The following is an 18,804-nucleotide window of genomic DNA, read 5'->3' on the forward strand; positions in this document are numbered from 1 at the left end:
GGCTATGCCAAAAAAGCATCTACCCTTCTTTGCTGAAGCTGGGATTGTTTGTGTGCTGTCTTATCAAGGTTTCTCAGACTTGTTTTCCTAGCCTCAAAGTAGGGTTGTATAGAGAATGGTTTCTTTACCTTAAATTTTTTTTTTATATTGTGGGACAGTGTATGTAAGAGTTGCCATTTTAACCATTTAAAGCGTACAGTTTAGTGGCATTAAGTGCAATGTTGTGTATTTTACCAAGAAACACTTTACATTTTGAGCTTTTGTCTTCCCATATAGAAACTCTGGCTTGTTTCACTTAACATGTTTTCAAAGTTCATCTGTTAACAGCATGTATCAGTACTTCATTCCTTTTTATGGTTGAATGTTCTATTGTATGTATATGTCATATATTGTTCATTCCACTTATCTGTTGGTGGACACTTGGGTGGTTTCCAGCATTTGGCTATCATGAATAATTGCTATTGGTGTATAAGTATCTGAGTCTTTGCTTTCATTTCTTTGGGATATATATCTAGGAGTGGAATTGCTGGGTCATGTAGTGAGTAACTGCCAGACTTCAATGTAGCAGCTGCATCATTTTACATTCCCACTTAAACCCCCCCCCCATTTTTTTTTTTTAATAGCAAAGGGTCCTTTTATTTGTGAGGCTAAAAATTGGTTGGGCCTATGTGTATTACCTCATTTTTGTTCCATCAAATCTTGTAAATCTTTCCTTTTCCTGTTTCTGTTTTGGAATTAAAGCACCTAAGGTGGAGTTGGCATCTCATTCCCCCCTATGTTATATACCCCATAAGAGTGTGTGAAGAACTAGGAGAACACACTTTTTTGGGGAACAGTTTCTTGATAGTTGAATTTAAGGAGCGAACTACTTCAGCTTTCTGCTCAATGGAACACTTTAGTTTGAATGTCTCATTAAAATCAATATTCATCTTGTGTTATATGTAACTTTGTGTGAAATTGTAAACCTGGCAAATACTGTGTTTCATATTGTGCTAACATATGGGCCCTTTTTCCTCTTTCAAATTAGTGAAGGAGAACGACCTACTCAGAATGAGAAGAGGAAGGAGAAAAACATAAAGAGAGGAGGCAATCGCTTTGAGCCCTATGCCAATCCAACAAAAAGATACAGAGCCTTCATTACAAACATACCTTTTGATGTGAAATGGCAGTCACTTAAAGACCTGGTTAAAGAAAAAGGTAATGGTACTGGTGGTTGAGTAGGGTAAGAAGGTTGGTGTGTCATCTTTTATGTGGCTAATTCCTTGGTTATTTTTTTGTCAGTGGAAGCTGTTCTGGGTAGAGCATGTGTTCTGTCCAGGCTTGAGAGTTACGTTCCCCTACCTCCCCCCCCTTTTTTTTTGTGGTCATGCACCTGTGTGTCAAACAGGGCAGTTTGATGGTCCCTCAGCCTATAAATGATTTTACTGGCTTAATATGGTTAATAGGGTTTCATTTAAGCTTGAGAGGAGCCTCTTTGTGTTAAGGGAATATTTTGAATATTTCATGTTAGATGGGAGAGGTTTTACCTTTTCTCTTACACTCTGCTTCTCTCCTTTTCTCTCTCTCCCTCCTCTGCCTCCTCTCCCTCCCTCCCTCCCTCCTCTCCCTCCCTCTCTCCCTCCTTCTCTCCCTCCCTCTCTCCCTCCTTCTCTCCCTCCTTCTCTCCCTCCTTCTCTCCCTCTTTCTCCCCCTCTTTCTCCCCCTCTTTCTCCCCCTCTTTCTCCCCTTCTCCCTCTCTCCCTCTCTCTCTATTCCCCCTCTCCCCCCTTCGCTGCCTCCCTCCCCCTCTCCCCCTTCCTCTCTCCCTCCCTCTTTTAGCTTTTAAATTCCTCTGGGAAGTTAGTTTGTTTAAATTTTGTGGATGTTTTTCCTGGGATCAAAATTTGGTAGTTGGAACTTGTGCTGTTCAGATTCTAAATTATAAAGCATTAGCTTGTGTTTAAATTGTTAGGCTGTTTTCCCCTGGGGAAAAACACTTAGATTGGCAATTGGAGAGCTCAGAATAAGGCATGTACTGTGTAATGCAGTGTCTTCAGGTGCACATTAGTCAAAGCCCAGGGCTTTCAAAACTTCCTGGCCTAGGGCCGGAAGCAATGGGAGCTCTGCTGCCACCAGGAGGTCTGAAGAGGTCGGTTGCCTCTGTGGTCCTCTGCTTTACCCCCTGCACACAACGTTTGGGTCCTTTTTCCAAATCCTTTCTTCTGTCTTCCTTTCTTTCCTGATTCTTGCCCCTGCTGGTGGCACTCAGGGCTAAAGAGATTGCTCAGCCCTGGTTTACAAAAGTGTTGCTAGAGCACAATTTGTCTAATGTCTCAAGGTCTCCCCTCACCCCCACTCCCAAAGGAAACTTAGACTCAAATTATTCTTAAATAGAGTCTTTGAAGGACTAAAAGGTACTGGTTTTTTGGAGCATTCACAATGAAAAGAGATTTGAGATCGATTTGTCAAATGATTAACATTTCAGTGATGGACAGAGATGCCACTTGGATAGGCCATTTTGGTATGTGTGCTGGTGCTCCCAGCATTGGGTTTTGAAAATATGAATGGTCCACTGCCATCATTGTCCCATCTCTTGATTCTACCATGACATGCCAGAAGCACTAGGCATCGTGAACCTCTCTGTACAGTTTATGTATGCTGCTCCCATGTAGTATTTCTCCAGATAACATGGATGGAAAATGTTTTGGTGTGAGTTTTGTTTTCCTGCCTTGATCAGCCAAATCATTCCTGCCAATGCTCCTAGGGCAAGAGTGAAGTTTCTTCTTTTTGTCTGAAGGGCGTGTCATGTGGCATCCCAGATTCAGTGTTCTTGGTTTTTGGGACTGCTGCTTCAATACAAGCTTAGAATTTCTGTACAGTAAAGTTGGGTTTCATTCGAATTAGTTTTTGGAATAACCTCCAAATTTGTGTTCTTGTGATTTGGTTGAACCACTGAATCGATACTTCCATTGATAATAAGGTATAGTAGTTCCAAGAACCAGGAATGTGGCCTTGAAAATGCAGCCTTTTGTAAGAGATTGCAGGCCAAATTATTTTTTCATTTTTAGGAGTGTGTGAACCAGTTTTGGGGCATGATGGATAAATTAGGTGACATTTTTACTGCTTTACCATTCAGTAATTCAGTTTTGGAAGCCTTAAAGCTGGTAGCAGCAGCCGCCGCTATGATGTTTCTGGATGTAGAAGCAGTTCACCTCAATTTCCTATTTTGAACTGTATTAAGTGTAGAGCCAGCCTGGTGGTTTATTCGGATACTTCCAAACTGGTTCTCATATTCCCATGGCATACTGCTACAAATGCCCTGGCTCAGCCCTTTCAGTGTATTTTTGGTGGTGTAATTTAGAATTACAGGTGTGCAGTAAATCAGTTATTTTAAATAAAATTTAAAATGTTCTTGCTTCCCTGTACAGGTTAAATTACTTTTCTGTTTAATTAAATTACTAACTGTTGGATTGTGGTTAAAGGGATTCATAAGAGAAAGGTAATCTTTTTAATGGCAATGCTTATATTCATTCAGTATGTGAAGTCTAAAAAAATGTACTATTTACATACATATGACTCCTTAAGAAATGTTTTTATTCTTTTTATTATGAGGTTTTCAAAATAGATTTTTATTCATGTCTTGGTATACCAAAAATAAGTTTAAATGGTTACTTGAAGTCTGAAATACTTAACTAGAAATCTGTTGTAAGTAACTTTTAAAGATTTTGAAGACTTGTTATTGCACAGGGGAAAAGAATTGTTGATAGAGGCACTTATATCCTAAAAGCATTCATCTCAAGATAATATCTAGAGTGCAGAAAGCAGAGATTTGGGCTGTCACAATCCAGACACTCTTTATCAGCCTGCATTTTTTAAAAAAAGAACTTTATTTATATATTTATCTTTAGAGGGGAAGGAAAGGAGAAAGGGAGAGAAATATCGATTATGGTTGCCTCTCATGAGTTGTCTGCAGCCTGCATTTTAAGAGTCTGTCCCTGAGAAAATCGTCCTGTTTCAGAAAACTAGTGGACTGAGAACTAGAATTGTTTGTCCTTATTAATTAATTAATTAATTGATTAATTAATTAATATAAAAGAGAGAGACATCCACTTATTATTCTACCCATTTATGCATTCATTGGCTGATTTCTTTTTTAAATTATTTTTTAAGAGATAGGGGAAGGGAGGAGAAAGTAGAAGTGGAAACATCTATGTGAAAGAGGAACATCCATCCATTGCCTCTGGTACATGTGCTCACAGGGACCGAACCCACAACTGGGAATCAAACCAGCGACCTTCTGTAGGACACCCAACCAGTTGATCCAGTCAGGGCTCATCAGTTTGTTGTATGTGCCCTAGTATAGGGGAGCAACCCTGCAATTTCATCATATCTAGACGATACTCTAATCAACTGTATTACCAGTCTAGGGCTCTACTTGTCCTCAGCTTAGAGATCTGAGTAATGTTATGTCATTGAAACACTGGCTAATCGTGTTAGCCAGTAATTGCATTTTCAGCATTAAGTTGATAACTCTGAGGTGGTAGAACGGGACAGGAACTTTTTTAAGGCTAATAAGTAACTTTTTTAATTAACAAAATTTTCATTAATCCTCACCTAAGGATATATTTTAGGGGAAACATTTTTTTAAGAGCAGAAGTAGGGGAGAGAGAAACACTGATTGGTTGCCTCCTGTACACACTCCAACCCAGAATTAAACTGGCAACTTTTTGGTGTACAGGATGGTGCTCCAACCTATTGAGCGCCCAGTCAGTTTAATCATTAATCATACCCTCAGGCACCATTCCCTAATTCCCCATTTTTCTCCTCCCTGGACACCAAATGTATTTTATAGTCTTTGTCTTTAATTTTATCATGTAACAGCATTCACATATGTGAACTGGTCACTTTTTGTCTGGCTTTTTCAAAATGCTGGATGGGATCACAAAGCTTGTTAGATGGCACTATCATGAAATCAACATTGCTGGGGGGGGTTTCAATCCTTTTCTGGGGGCTTTTTTTTATTGCTTTTAGAGAGCAGAGGGGTAGAGAGGGGCAGAAAGAAAGAGAGAAAGAGGAACATCGATTAGTTGCTTCCCATGTGTACCAGGACCAAGTATTGAACCCACAACCTAGGTACGTGCTTTGATTGGGAATTGAACCCACAGCCTTTGGTTACAGGATTATGCTCCAACTGAGCCACACCAGCCACAGCTCAACATTGCTGTTTTTTTTTTTAAGAGAAAATAATATAGTCAGAGCTTTGTTGTGTTCTGAGTCAGCCTGCTTTTTAGCTCACCCCATAATACCAGTTAGAGACATGAATTAAAGAGCTTCATAGCCTTTAAAATTGAATGCCCTCTTTCCTGGAGCTTTCCCCTTCTCATTCTCTGTGTCCCAATGGGACAAGGGAAAGGTTTCTGTTCTTTCTTTTGACTGCTTAATTTTTACGAAGATACCACATGGAAAAAAGTGGCAGCTTTGAAGACTAAATTGTTACTGAGTTGAAAAAATTTAAGAGGCAGTATAATACGAAATTTGGAAATTACCAAACCAAGTTTGAGTGACTTAAGTCTTACCGCTACTTAATTTTCATCACTTGACAGCTATTGGGATACACATCTTAAAAGTTTTTGTCTATAAGGATTGGGCAAAAAAGTAAGATTTCTGTGAGCAAAAGGTAATCTTGGGTATTTTAAACTTAAATCGTATTGTGCTATATTCCTGGGAAGTCCTGTGTGGATGAAGAAAGCTTGGGTGTGAGGCTGCTTGTCTCTTGGCCTAGCCCGGGAGCCCACAACACTGAGGCAGGATGAGCTTACAGCAGCAGCTAGTAAGCATGGAGCATATTGTGGGGAAGAAAGGGAGGTCAGTGATATAATTTACCTTCAATCCATCCCAAGTTTAGTAGCAATTAGTTTTTCTTTTGGAAGAAAATGTTTCTTTAAGCACATAAGCCTTCTCTTTTTATTTAATGCATCACTTTAGGGCAGGTAAATTTCAAATTCCCACTGATTGAAAGAAACCAAGGCCCAGAGAGCATGTGTAGTGCAGTAGAAGGCCCTTTTGAGATAATCTTCATGGCGGGTCTATGGAACAAAACTTATTTTCAGTTTCAGAAAAATCTCTACCCAGTCTATTTGGCTCCTTCAGGTTTTCCTTTGTTGGAAATCCAGCCTGCATTTTTGAAAGGCCTATTAACTTGGGTTAAAAATCTCAACGGTGCAGCCTCCCTGGCTTCCTTGGTGGCCTTTGGTCTAGTTAGAGAGGTAGTGCCCTTCTGCTGTCACCTGAGTCAGGCCATAGATTAAGTAATCACTGTGTGGAATGATTATTTTGCCATGTATGCATTAAAGAAACGAGCCATAATATAAACAAGTTATATATAAAAACAAGGTATACATATGCTTGTATATATTAAACAAGCTTTCCAAATTTAAATATGCATTTTTTTTCTATGCACCTCATTTACAGTGGCTACCTTGTTATGAGGTGAGAACACTTGATAACATGCCCTGTTTTTGTGCCAGCACCTCCCCCACCCCTTTAAATTATAGACCTTTTCACATGTGAATTCTCTTCAGTGACTTGGGCCTCTCTATTCTCCCCCTTTTTTTTGTCCATTTGAGACTTGAAAAGTAAATGAGAACACAAAAACAAATACTCTATACTCTTTGTGGTAAAAATATATGCAGAAGTGTTAAATCAGAGTGGTTCCAAGGACTGCCTGGATTTTAGAGGGGGGTCGCTCATCTACTTAACCTTCTGGTGCCTTTTATTCTTGAGGATATGTGTATATATTCTCAAGAAAATACATATTTTAAATATATATATTTAAAATTTATGTATAAAACTTTTGTTTGTGTCACTTTAAATTTTTTTCCCTTGTGGCAGTGTTTTTAATAATCTGCCTAAATGTTGCTTAAAAAATTATTTCTTGGAGCATTTAAAAATAAAGGTAGGTGATAACATTTGTCATTATTAGGCTTTTCAGGGTCTTAGTTTTTTTCCTTGTAGACATTCCGATGTTTAAGCTGCAACAGAATTTGTCTCAGGAAACTCCTCTTGGGATTCCATCCATGTTTAGGGGGGAGAGAGGGACAACAGTAATTTTCATTCGTACCTGAGAATGCCAGTTCTGTGACACTTGCTACTGCCAGTTTGTGAACTCTGCCTCTCAGTCCTCACTGTGCTCTGCTCTGGTTGGTCGGCTCATTTAAACTTCATTTCATTGAGTATGACCAGATCGATAACTGTCTTCAAAGTTTTGTTGATAGTCGTATTGACTACTAAACAGGTCTTGCTTTATTTAATATTTAGAACTAAAAGAGAAGTAGTCTTTTACAGGCTTTCTCATTATTTTCCTATAGGGAAGTATGAATCATCAGTCGTTGTAGATCCTATGACATGAATTTGCTCACATCTCTGAATGGATGAGGTCTCCCAGGGTAGAGGTCAGGATTTAGGAGGACATGGTTGCTTACTACTGATGATCCTTGGGAACAGGACTACCCATGGTAGAGCCACAGTGACTGCCTCACTTATGGCCAACCTGAGAAGGAAGGGAAGGGTTAGTTTAATGTAAGTTTTGTTTTTACTAAACTATACCATTTGGGGGGAAAGGAGAGGGAACGTTTTAAGCAAATTTTTGCTTCAGAGGATTAAGGTTGGATGTGTGCCACTACTAGAATGTTAAGTGTGAAAAGTCCTGATTTCTAAACCTGGCTTTTATTAAAATGGTTATGACTATGGAAAAAAATTTGGTTGGGACTTGCTTGGTTCCTAGGTTGCCATGCCATCTTTTTGATAAAGTGTCTTTATGGGCACAGTCTAGAAACTGTCCAAGTGCAATAGCATTTGAATTTTGACAATAGTTAACAGCTGTCCTCGAGTTAGATACTGCGGTTCTTTTCTTTATTAAGGTTATTAGGCAGTAGTCACAGTCACAGGTCATAGGAGATAAAGTTGGGTTCTCTCTTCATTGGCATTTTTATTCAAGTGGAGACAAGGGCTGTTAGTCCTCACATGGCTGCTGTTGTTGAAGTAAATGGCTCTTAACATGGCTTCAGGAAAGGCCACAACTTTTTGGAATTGCTTTGCTTTTGTATGGGTAAATAAAGCCCATTTGTGTGTCTGTCCCTTGTCTGTGATTATTTTTCAGTTTACCCCTCAGGAGTGTGTCCTCCATGTTAAACTTACCAATTCCTATTTCCTTTCTTCATCTCTCTGCTGATTCTTCTTCCTTTTGTGTGTAAAGTGCTGGTTTGGTTCACATTGCAGGAAAGGGCAAGGAACGCAAGGCTGTATGTAGACTTAAACTTTGAACACTTGGCCTTCTTGCTTTCAACTGCCATGTAAATATATTACTAATGAATACGCCTTTCAAATTGTTAATTTTATTTAAAAGTAATTTTATTTTACATTTAAATATCTTCTTGCAGTATTAATTTTTAAATCCTATAATTTTATTTTATTATTTATAAGATTTTAATTTTTTATTTTTAGAGGGGAAGGGAGAAAGAGAGGGGGAGAAACATCACTGTGTGGTTGCCTCTTGAGTGCCCTGCACCAGGCAACCTGGCCCGCAACCCAGGCATGTGCCCTGACTGGGAATCAGATCAGCGACCCTTTGGTTCGTAGGCTGGCGCTCAGTCCACTAAACCACGCCAGCCAGGGCTTAAAATCCTATAACTTTAATATCCTTAGAACAAAAGAGTTAAAATAGGTAGGACTTGTTGAGCCCATCCATTAAGGAGGGTTATTTTTACCCTTGTACTGCTAAATCAAACTGGGTTAGAGAAGACTTTACCACCACAAATAATCCTTTAAAATAAGAAGGGTATTTCTGAGAACAACAGCTCTTTCTTGGCTTAGGAGATGCTGTATAGAGATTGTTTTTTCCAAGTTAAGGCTTTAAATTTGTTTTGTGTTTGCTGTCTTCTAAGTTCAGCAGCCATTTTAATGGTTGACTTGATGGGTTTTAACACCTACCTGGTCATGGTGGTCATGAATGGGCAATCCAAACCTTGAGGAAAATCTGCAGACTCTTGAAATGCTGTTTTTTCCCCTTTGTGTAGATTAGAATCAAGTGAGTCTGTTTAATTGTTTAGATCCAAACTGAGCTGTAGATTTTGCATTTATCCTTGTCTTTTAATGGAGACTTTGAGAAAGCAACAGGAATAATAGGTCTGGCTTAATTCACTGCAGAGAATCCAGATGCTGCTTTTGTTTTGTGATTGGATATTCAAACATCACTACTTCTGACAGTTGCCGGGCCTGGTGCTGTGTGCAGGACCAGCTATAGAATTTGTCCGGTGTAGTGCAAAATGAAAATGTGGACCCCTTGTTTAAAAATTAGGAATTTCAAGACCACAACAACAGCATTAAACCAAGCACGTGGCCCTCCTGAGCGCAGGTCCCTATGGTGTTATACAGGTTGCCCACCCATGTAGCCCACAACACTGTGTGTATGCCTTTTAGCATATATACGTCCCTGATTTAGCATTTGAGCTAAGCTTAGTGGCATTGTAGTTTGTGTGCCCTTTACCTGCTTTCACCAGTAAGAGTGTATGTGTAGAATTTTTCCTCCCTTCTCCCAAAAAGGGAATTACGCAGACTTCTTTCCTATAGATTTGGATTGCCTTTAGTCATGAATGAGAGTCCAGACAGAGAAATTGATATGGAAATCTGTGGAAATTGTTTGTTTGTGGTGGGAGGAACATCAAGGACATATTGTTAATGAGTTTCACCTATCTTTACTGCACACCTGTAATGCCTAGTTCTGTGGTTTAGAGAATATGGAGTGTTTCTGGGCTTTCTTATAAGGCAGAGGCTCCATACAAGGTTGCTGATGATTGTTCTAAATTCCCATTGTTTTCTTGGCTTTTCTCCCTTGGTTTATGTGTCGTCTGGAAACTGATTTGTAGTTGGTGAGGTAACATACGTGGAGCTCTTAATGGACGCTGAAGGAAAGTCAAGGGTAAGTGTCTGAGAGAATTTCTTCTGTGGATTTACTACATGAAAAATGTAACTGTATGGTGGCGTGGAATCGAATGAAATCAGGAAGGCAGTGAGCACTCATGTTATAGTAGCCATGTTTGATTTTGCCAAACATTGGAGTGGGGTGGGAAGGGCTTTGCAAAAGGAGTCCCGCTTTTCCAAATGGCTGGCCAAAGAGCTTTTTGGTATTCTGTTTGGATGCCCAATTTTGATTACTGGGGACCAATCGTAGCATTGTCTCTTTGTTAACAGAGGAATTGGCTGTGTGTGAATTATGCATGGAATTTTAGTGGTGGTATATTAATGTAAAACGTGTGTTCTTGTCTAGAAAATGTTATTCGTGGTTGTTTGCTGAATTTGAAAGTTGTGTGAACCAAAGATTACAAAAAGTTGCCTCTGTGCCAGTAAATTGTAAAACAAATATTTAAAACCTGAACGTTTAAAATTGGCCTAGTTTAAAGAGAAAATAAACTATTTTTTGTCGTGGAATAGAATGGTTTAGAATAATTAAAAGGATGAGCTCAATTTATGGAAGGGATGGATTTAGGAGGAGTATGATAAGGACTTGATTGAATACAGAGAGAAATATCTAAAGTTTGTGTGAGGTTTTTTTTTGTTTTGTTTTTTTGGAGAACCTGAATTTAGGTCTGCTTATTATAACTTTAGCACCTGTAGTGCAATGCTTGTAATGTGCAGGAAAAGGAGATAATGAGGAGCCCAGCTTTTAATAAGGAAGGCTAGGCAAGACACTTCTTCAGCTTCCTTTTAGAAGGGTCGATTTAAAAAAAAAAAAAACCCTAACTTTGTTACATACATCATTTTTATAACTGTCATTGTTATTTACTGGTTTTTTTTTTTTCTGTTCTTTTTTCCCCCTTTCCTTGCTCTTCTGATTGGTCTGTGGCCTCTTCCAAAGGGATGTGCGTAAGTATTGTCTAGTTACTTATTAGCAATTGAACCGTGAGTTACAGAACTGGTTTCACTCATTTCCTTTCAACTCTTCATAGCGTTGTTGAATTCAAGATGGAAGAGAGCATGAAAAAGGCTGCTGAAGTTCTAAACAAGCATAGTCTGAGTGGAAGACCACTGAAAGTCAAAGAAGTAAGCTCTTGAAACACTGGATATTGTTTGTAATTACTGAGTTGTCCTATTTGGAAATAGGAAAAGATTAAAATAGTTCTGGACTATGTTTTAAGGAATGTGTTTAAAGAAGAGGGTCAGTTGTAGGCTTCAGCAGTCACTCCTATAAAAAGTTTGAGTTTGTGGCTAAGTGTGTTTTCTCAGGCACTCAAGCCGAACCTATGGTTTTCTGTTGTTTTTAAAGGGTTCTATACCTACAGTTTTACCCAGTTTGACCCCCCTGTTCTTGGCCCATCTTTTTTGTTTTGTTTTTGTTTCTTTTTTTTAAAAAAATTCTTGCTGTTAACCTATTTTTTAAAAGTATTTCACTTGTTTATTTTTAGAGGGGAAGGGAAGGAGAAAAAGGGAGAGGAACACCGATCAGCTTCCTTTTGCATGTCCCGAACTGGGGTCCTGGCCTCCAACCTAGGCATGTACCATGACCTGACTGGGAATTGAACCAGTGAACTTTCAGTTTGTGGGACAATGCCTAACCCATTGAGCTACACCAGTCAGGGCTCTTTTTTTTATATATATATATTTTTTATTTATCTTTAGAAGGGAAGGGAAGGAGAGAAGGAGAGAAATACTAATGTAAGGTTGCCTCTTGTGTGTCCTCTGCTGGGAACTAGCCTGCAACCCAGGCATGTGCCCTGACTGGGCAATGAACCGTGGTTGCTTGGTTCCCAGGCCCGCGCTCAATCCACTGAGCTACGCCAGCCAGGGCTCTTTTTTTTTTTTTTTTTTTTTTGTCTCTTTAAAATTGAGTTTATTGTGACCAAAATGTTTCATATCTAATCCAAATCAAATCCCTTTTCTCCTTCAAGGAAGAGAGGGGTTTTGTTTTTGTTTTTGTTGTTGTCACTTCTGGACTTATTTTTACCTGTTTTTCTCTGAGGAAGGTCAGTGTATTCAGACGTCAGGGAGGAAAGTGTTGTAGGGTTTGTTCTCTTGTGTGTTGAATGTGTGATACATGAAAGGGCAGGGATTTCAATGGTGTAAATACCAGAGCTTCACAAACCTGTCCAGACTTTATACAGGAGTCAGACGCCTGAATAACGTGAAGGATGGAGTACCTTGGTGATCTCGAACTGTTTTCAGACCTTTGGAAAAATCACTGATGGGGTTTGCAGGAATTACAAAACCCCATGGAATTAGTAAGATTCAACTATACCAAGCCTGTGAAGATCTTATTTAAATCTGGAAGTGCTATATTAAGTCAACTAATTATGTCAGAACTCCCACTACACCACACCTCCTTTTATTTTATTTTTTACTTAATTCATTTGAGAGCTAAGTTTTACACCATTTCTTTCTTGTTCCTTTAGCTGGGATCTTTCTGGCCTGGTGGTTTAGTTAATTTGAGTTTCTTGTTTTAGATTTTGAGAAATGCTTTTCAAACAACCTCTCAATTTCTGAAATTTTGGGCATATCACTTACTGTGCACGCATGGTTTTAGTTGTCACTGGGTCAGTAACACTTTTTTGCTCGTTTTAGGATCCTGATGGTGAACATGCCAGGAGAGCAATGCAAAAGGTGATGGCTACGACTGGTGGGATGGGTATGGGACCAGGTGGCCCAGGAATGATTAATATCCCACCCAGTATCCTAAATAATCCTAACATCCCAAATGAGATTATCCATGCATTACAGGCTGGAAGACTTGGAAGCACAGTATTTGTAGCAAATGTAAGTAAACGAAACAGTGTTTGAAGTAGAAAAAAAATCAGAACTTTATGAAATAATCTTGTCAGTGTGTTAGAAAAGTAGATTTGATATTTGAGAAGAAAAACTTTAGACGGTTATGTTATCTTCTTGATCTATTTTTTAAAATCAACTTTGGAGTTGTATTTGTTTCCTAATGACCATTGCAGTCATAAGTCACAGGTTTGACTGTGGTCCCATGGGTCTGTGTCTACTGTGTTTTGCTAGTATTTCTAAAAGTGGCGCCTGAGTCTGCGCGTTCTTGGGTTTATTTCGGTGCAGCATAAAAAAGTTTCCGAGTGGAGATTATACACTGACGTTTTTCTCTTGTGTCTGGGGTAAATGATAATGCCTTTCATTGCAAAGTGAAATATTTTTAAAAGAAAGTGGGTACGGGAGAGTGATGATAAACTCTAGGGAACAATTTTTTATTTTTAATATTCAGATATAAGCATTATGAATATGCAGTGACTAAAAACAGCTTAAGTGGAAGTTAAGGCCAGCTTTATAATCCTACTTGAAAAATCCCACTGAAGTCCATAAGTTTTTGTGACATGTTTTTCTAATGCTTGTTCCCACCAAAGCATGTTGCATGCATGTAATTAAAATTGTTTTTCTTAAGACATTTACTTTGCAAATTTCATTCCCCTTCTCATGATTAGCTGGATTATAAAGTTGGCTGGAAGAAACTGAAGGAAGTTTTTAGTATGGCCGGTGTGGTGGTCCGGGCAGACATTCTTGAAGATAAAGATGGAAAAAGTCGTGGAATAGGCACTGTTACTTTTGAACAGTCCATTGAAGCTGTGCAAGCTATATGTATCCTTTTACTGGAATTTAACTCTTGGTGAATGTTTCTGTAATTGTATTAGTAATACAGGTTTGTGTGTGGAAGTGGTAACTTTATGTACCACTATTTCCTGAGTGACTAGAGGAATGCATTTCTGTGGAGTTTGAAAGTTCTCTGGGATGGAATTGTTTTAGCCTTGTTTAGATAGAAGAAGGGCTGAGAAAGTAGGCAGATTCCCATGAGTGCTCTTTTTCTGTGATTTTTTTTCAAGGAGTCTGGTTTGAAGGGGGAAGTCCAAATCATATGCTGCTGGAGAGAAATTTAATTATTTCATATGTAAGCCTTTGCAGGGCCCTGTCTTCTTAGTGGATTGACATCATTCTAGAAGCAGCACTTACTTGTTATCCTATGCCATAGTGGAGAATCCCACTATGAGGAACACAGTCACTAAATTCAGGCAAAACATACTGAATGTTTGCCCAGAAAACATGAAAAATGTTAGGATACCTGGCCCACTGGATACATACAGAAAACTGATGCCAGTGCTTAAGAGGATGGCTTGGCAAAAAGTATAAGGCTGTATGAATGAAGCCCTGTACCTAAACTGTAAGGTGAAGTTTACTTCTTTTTTCCCCCTTTGAGCTTTATTTTCCTTTTATGCTGACTTGAGAACTAAACACAAATACTTGAAATGTAGTGAGAAATAAGAACTGCTGGTAAATTCATTGTTTAGAGGGACTGGTACCAATTGAATTGTTTTTCTCATTTCTCTCTTGCTATACATGTTCTTAGAATTGTAAGAAATAGCCTTAATTGTAATACCAGCTATGTTTAATGGCCAACTGCTATTTGATAGACCAATGCACGTGAAAATGGTAAGTTAATGGGCTCTTTCTCCATAATATACTCAAATAAGTCTAGCAGAAATGAATTATTTGGAGTACGCACATAGCCATTATTTATGGATCAGTCTAAGAGTGATTTTCAGCCAGTGGGCCATAAGACTACTTAAAACAAGCAATACCTAACTATAATTAAATTTATTAGGGTGACACTGGTTAATAAAATTATAGATTTCAGGTGTATAATTCTGTATTAAATTATCTGATACCCGATTATTTAGTCAGGGATAGTGACCTCTTTTCGCATAGTTTGTCAAACTAAATAAACTGAGAAAGCACCCTGACCCATGTGATTCCATTGGTCAGGCATTGCCCTGCAAAGCAAAAGGTCACCAGTTCAATGCCTGGGTTGTGGGTTGGGTTCCCTGGTAGGGGTGTGTATGGGGAGAAGCTACAGATCTATTTGATCTCTCTCCCTCTCTTTCTCCCTTCCCCTTTCTCTAAAAATAAAGGAGTAAAGTATTTTTTTTAATGGCAACAGCCAACATAGTAATAGCCAAGTGGTGTGAATGAATCAAAATTATACCTATTTTTTTGTCAGATTGGCAAAAAATAGTTTTTGGTGTGCCACACAATTGTAGTAATCAGTTTACATAGGTGCCATGAAATGAAAAACGGTTGAAAATTGCTGGTCTGAGTTTAGGGTATGGCTGTGGTGAGCACATTTATGACAGCTCAGGTACCTCTAACTTCAGATATATTTTTCTCCGCACAGTTGGCTGATTAACATGGTTAGGAGGTCAATTGAGTATCCTACTTAAGCAAGTGATCAATTTCAAAAGAATAGTTGTATATCTGGGTTTCCAATTTTCAGTATGTTTAGTTAGCATCATACCTGTTTTGAACCTTATTAAGTCTTTGGTGTAGACAGCCTTTAAAGTTCTCTTGAAGTGCTTCAATATAAACATTGTCCCTGTGGCTGTGCCAGAAATAACAGTTAATACAAGCATGACTGGAACATGGTGAGGGCAATGTAGTTAGCACTGACATTCAGGAGGGAACTACAAAGGAACATTCAATGATCCATACAAAGGATCATTACATCCTGGCTGGTGTGGCTCAGTGGACTGAGTGCTGGCCTGAGAACCAAAGGGTTGCCAGTTCAATTTCCCAGGTAGGACATCATGCCTGGGCTTTGGGCCAGGTTCCCTCGTGTGGTGTGTATGAGAGGCAAGCACATATTGATATTTCTCTCCCTTTCTTCATTCTCCTCTGTCTAAAAGTAAATAAATAAAAAGAAAGCCAATTTGCAAAAAAATAAATGGATAGATAAATTGCTTCATGTCATTTAAAGTCCAAAAGTATGAAAAAGATAGTGAGAGAGTCTTGCTTTTGCTTCATACCCAGGTCCTATCTATCCCCCACAGTATATACATGAGTGTATATTTTCATCTTTCCTGCTTTATACAAAAGCTTCTAAGAAATCACCCCCATTTCTTTTGATACTAGCATGGTTTTCCTTGGTGAGGGGGTATCATAGTTTTTCAAACCAGTCTTATGTTGATGGGTATCATTTTCGCCTTTTGCTGTTGCAAACAGTCTTCTCTTTCTTTTTTAGGATGAGAGGGCCTTACCAAAGGGAGATTTTTTCCCTCCTGAGCGTCCACAACAACTTCCCCGTAAGTGTCTCAATTATTGTGGCTGAGATTTAGAATTTGAGTTATACTAACCAGAAAACTGCAATTACTCTTGAAACTGCGCCATGTTATTCTGTAGTATGCTTGACGATTTTTTAAGTATTTTTATTGATTATGCTAGTACAGTTTTTCTCCTTCTGTCCCCCCTCTGCCCTGCCCCCCAACCCTCCAGCATTCCCCCCCACCTTGGTTCATGTCCATGGGTTGTACATATAATAAGTTCTTTGAGTCCTCTGTTTTTTATACCATTTTTTAGCTCTCCCCATCTATTTTATGCCTACTAATTATGCTGCTTCTTCCCTGTACCTTTTTTCCTATTCCTCCCTTTCCCTTCCCCACCGAACTCCCTCTGTGTGATGTCCATTTCTCTGATTCTGTTCCTGTTCTGGCTGTTTGCTTAGTTTTTGTTTTTGTTTTTCTTTTCTTTTAGGTTCATTTTTTGATAGTCATGAGTTTGTTGTCATTTTATTCATATTTTTGATCTTCTCTTTCTTAGATAAGTCTCTTTAACAGTTCATCTAATAAGGGTTTGGTGATAATGAGCTCCTTTAATTGACCTCCTTATCTGGGAAGCAATTTATCTGCTCTTGCATTCTAAATGATAGCTTTGCTGGATAGAGTAATCTTGGATGTAGTTCCTTGCCTTTCAGGACTTCAAATACTTCTTTCCAGCTCCCTCTTGCCTGCAAGGTTTCTTTTGAGAAATCAGCTGACAGTCTTATGGGAACACCTTTGTAGATAACTGTCTCCCTTTCTCTTGCTGCTTTTAGGATTCTTTCCTTATCTTTAATCATGGGCAATGTAATTATGATGTGCCTTGGTGTGTGCATCCTTGGGTCCAACTTCTTTGGAACTCTTTGAGCTTCCTGGACTTTCTGGAAGTCTATTTCCTTCTCCAGATTGGGGAAGTTTTCCTTCATCATTTGTTCAAGTAAGTTTTCCATTTCTTGCTGCTGTTCTTCTCCTGGCACCCATATAATTGGGATATTGGAACGTTTCAGGTTGTCCCAGAGAATCTTCAGTCTCTCTTCATTTTTTTGGATTCTTGTTTCTTCATTCTGATCCAGTTGGATGTTTTTTTCTTTTTCTTTTTTTTTTTTTTTTTGTTCCAAATTGTTGCTTTGAATCCTGGTTTCCTTCTGGTCACTGTTGGTTCTCTGAATATTTTGCTTTATTTCATTTTGAGTATCTTTCATTTGTTCTTTCATTTTTTGACCAAGCTCAATCAGATCTGTGAACATTTTGATTACCAGGGCTTTAAATTCTCCATCAGATAGGTTGGCTATCTCCTTGCTTAGTTCTGTTTCTGAGGTTTTGCTGTGTTCTTTGATTTGGGCCATATTTTATCTTAGAGCTGATAGTTTATAAGGGAGTGGGGTCTTAGGTATTCACCCCAGCAGGGCAAATCTCCTTGCTGCTCTGCTCCCCTTCCTGTGGGGGAGGGGCCAGAGAGGGACCAGTGCAACTCGCCTGCCTGTGTCTAGCACACTTTCCAATAGACTATCTCCCACCATAGCCTACTGAGCCATAGCCCATGTCAGCTCTGAGTCTCAGTTTTTCCCTTCAGTCAGTCCCTCCCGTGCAGCTCTGCGCAGCTCTGCCAGCTCTGCAAGTCAGCCACCTCACTGTGGTTTTCAGAGTTGGCCCGTGCAGTCTACCTTACCATTCTGGTTGTTCTGGTTGACTTTTTCTTTAATTTCTTGGTTGTCAAGAGTTCCATGCAATTTGATTTTCTGGCACTTTTGGTTGGTTGTTGATTTTAGATTGGTTGTTATACTCCTTTTGGTTGTGCAAGGAAGTGAAGGGTTTCTACCCAAGCCTTAATCTTGGCCAGAACTGTGTCTTCCTTGTTTTGACATGCTTGACCATTCTTGAGGGAAAAATTCAAGAGGTTTTTGTGGTTTTGTTTTTTTTTTTACATAAATTTTTCTCAGGGTGAAAAATGAGCAGATTTACAATTTAGCAAGGATTGTTAGGATTACTTTGTGGTGAGGCAGGCTGGCTGTCCAGGATATAGAGGATGTAGTTGGGCATTTCGAAAAGTGTCTTGGTGGGGGCCCTGGCTGGTGTTGCTCAGTGGATTTGAGCGCAGGTCTGCAAGCCAGAGGATCGCAGTTCGATTCCCAGTCAGGGCACATGCCTGGGTTGCAGGCCAGTTCCCAGCAGGGGATGCACTAGAGGCAACCATACATTGATGTTTCTCTCCCTCTCTCCTTCCCTTCTAAAGATAAATAAAATCTTTTTTTTTTTTTTAAGTGTCTTAATGGGAATGAGGAACCCAAAACTGCAAAGGGAATTCAAGCTATGCTGCACTTGGGTTCAGAAAGACTTGTTATCACCATATAGCCTAGCAATTCCACTCCTAAGTACACTCTTTAAGAGATCTAAAAACTCACTTCCACACAGAAGCTCATACATGGAAGTTGATAGCATGATTTCAGCTGATGAGTGGATAAGTACAATGTGGTAAACCTACACAATGAAGCATTACTCAGCCATAAAAAGGAATGAAGTGCTGATACATATTACAGCATGGATGAGACTTGATTCCATCTATAGGAAACATCTAGAACAGGTGAATCTGTAGGCAGAAAGTGTATTAATGGTTGCCCAGGGCTGGGGAGAGGAGTTAGTGGAGAGTGACTGATAATGGGAATGGGTTTTCTTTTGGGGGTGATGA

At 39.1% G+C, this 18,804-nt stretch overlaps 1 protein-coding gene across 5 annotated transcripts in view; it reads left to right on the plus strand.

Annotated features, from left to right (window-relative positions):
* The window catches only part of HNRNPM (heterogeneous nuclear ribonucleoprotein M), a 44,815-nt gene that overhangs the window by 6,924 nt on the left and 19,087 nt on the right, over positions 1-18,804 (plus strand). For 2 of the 5 annotated variants that reach the window (XM_053670897.1, XM_053670899.1), the window contains exons 1-5: positions 10,983-11,076; positions 12,592-12,783; positions 13,461-13,614; positions 14,411-14,460; positions 16,046-16,106. In XM_053670897.1, coding sequence (XP_053526872.1) covers positions 10,999-11,076; positions 12,592-12,783; positions 13,461-13,614; positions 14,411-14,460; positions 16,046-16,106 — 535 coding nt within the window. In that variant the 5' untranslated portion in view covers positions 10,983-10,998. Of the gene's footprint in view, positions 1-1,027; positions 1,198-9,902; positions 9,956-10,891; positions 10,900-10,982; positions 11,077-12,591; positions 12,784-13,460; positions 13,615-14,410; positions 14,461-16,045; positions 16,107-18,804 lie in introns of those variants that run through there. The other 3 variants (XM_037158953.2, XM_037158951.2, XM_053670898.1) reach the window with 3 other exon arrangements.

The sequence above is a fragment of the Artibeus jamaicensis genome, unplaced genomic scaffold, assembly GCF_021234435.1.
Source record: "Artibeus jamaicensis isolate MK-2021 breed Jamaican fruit bat unplaced genomic scaffold, CSHL_Jam_final contig_648, whole genome shotgun sequence".
In the NCBI taxonomy this organism is placed as follows: Eukaryota; Metazoa; Chordata; class Mammalia; order Chiroptera; family Phyllostomidae; genus Artibeus; species Artibeus jamaicensis.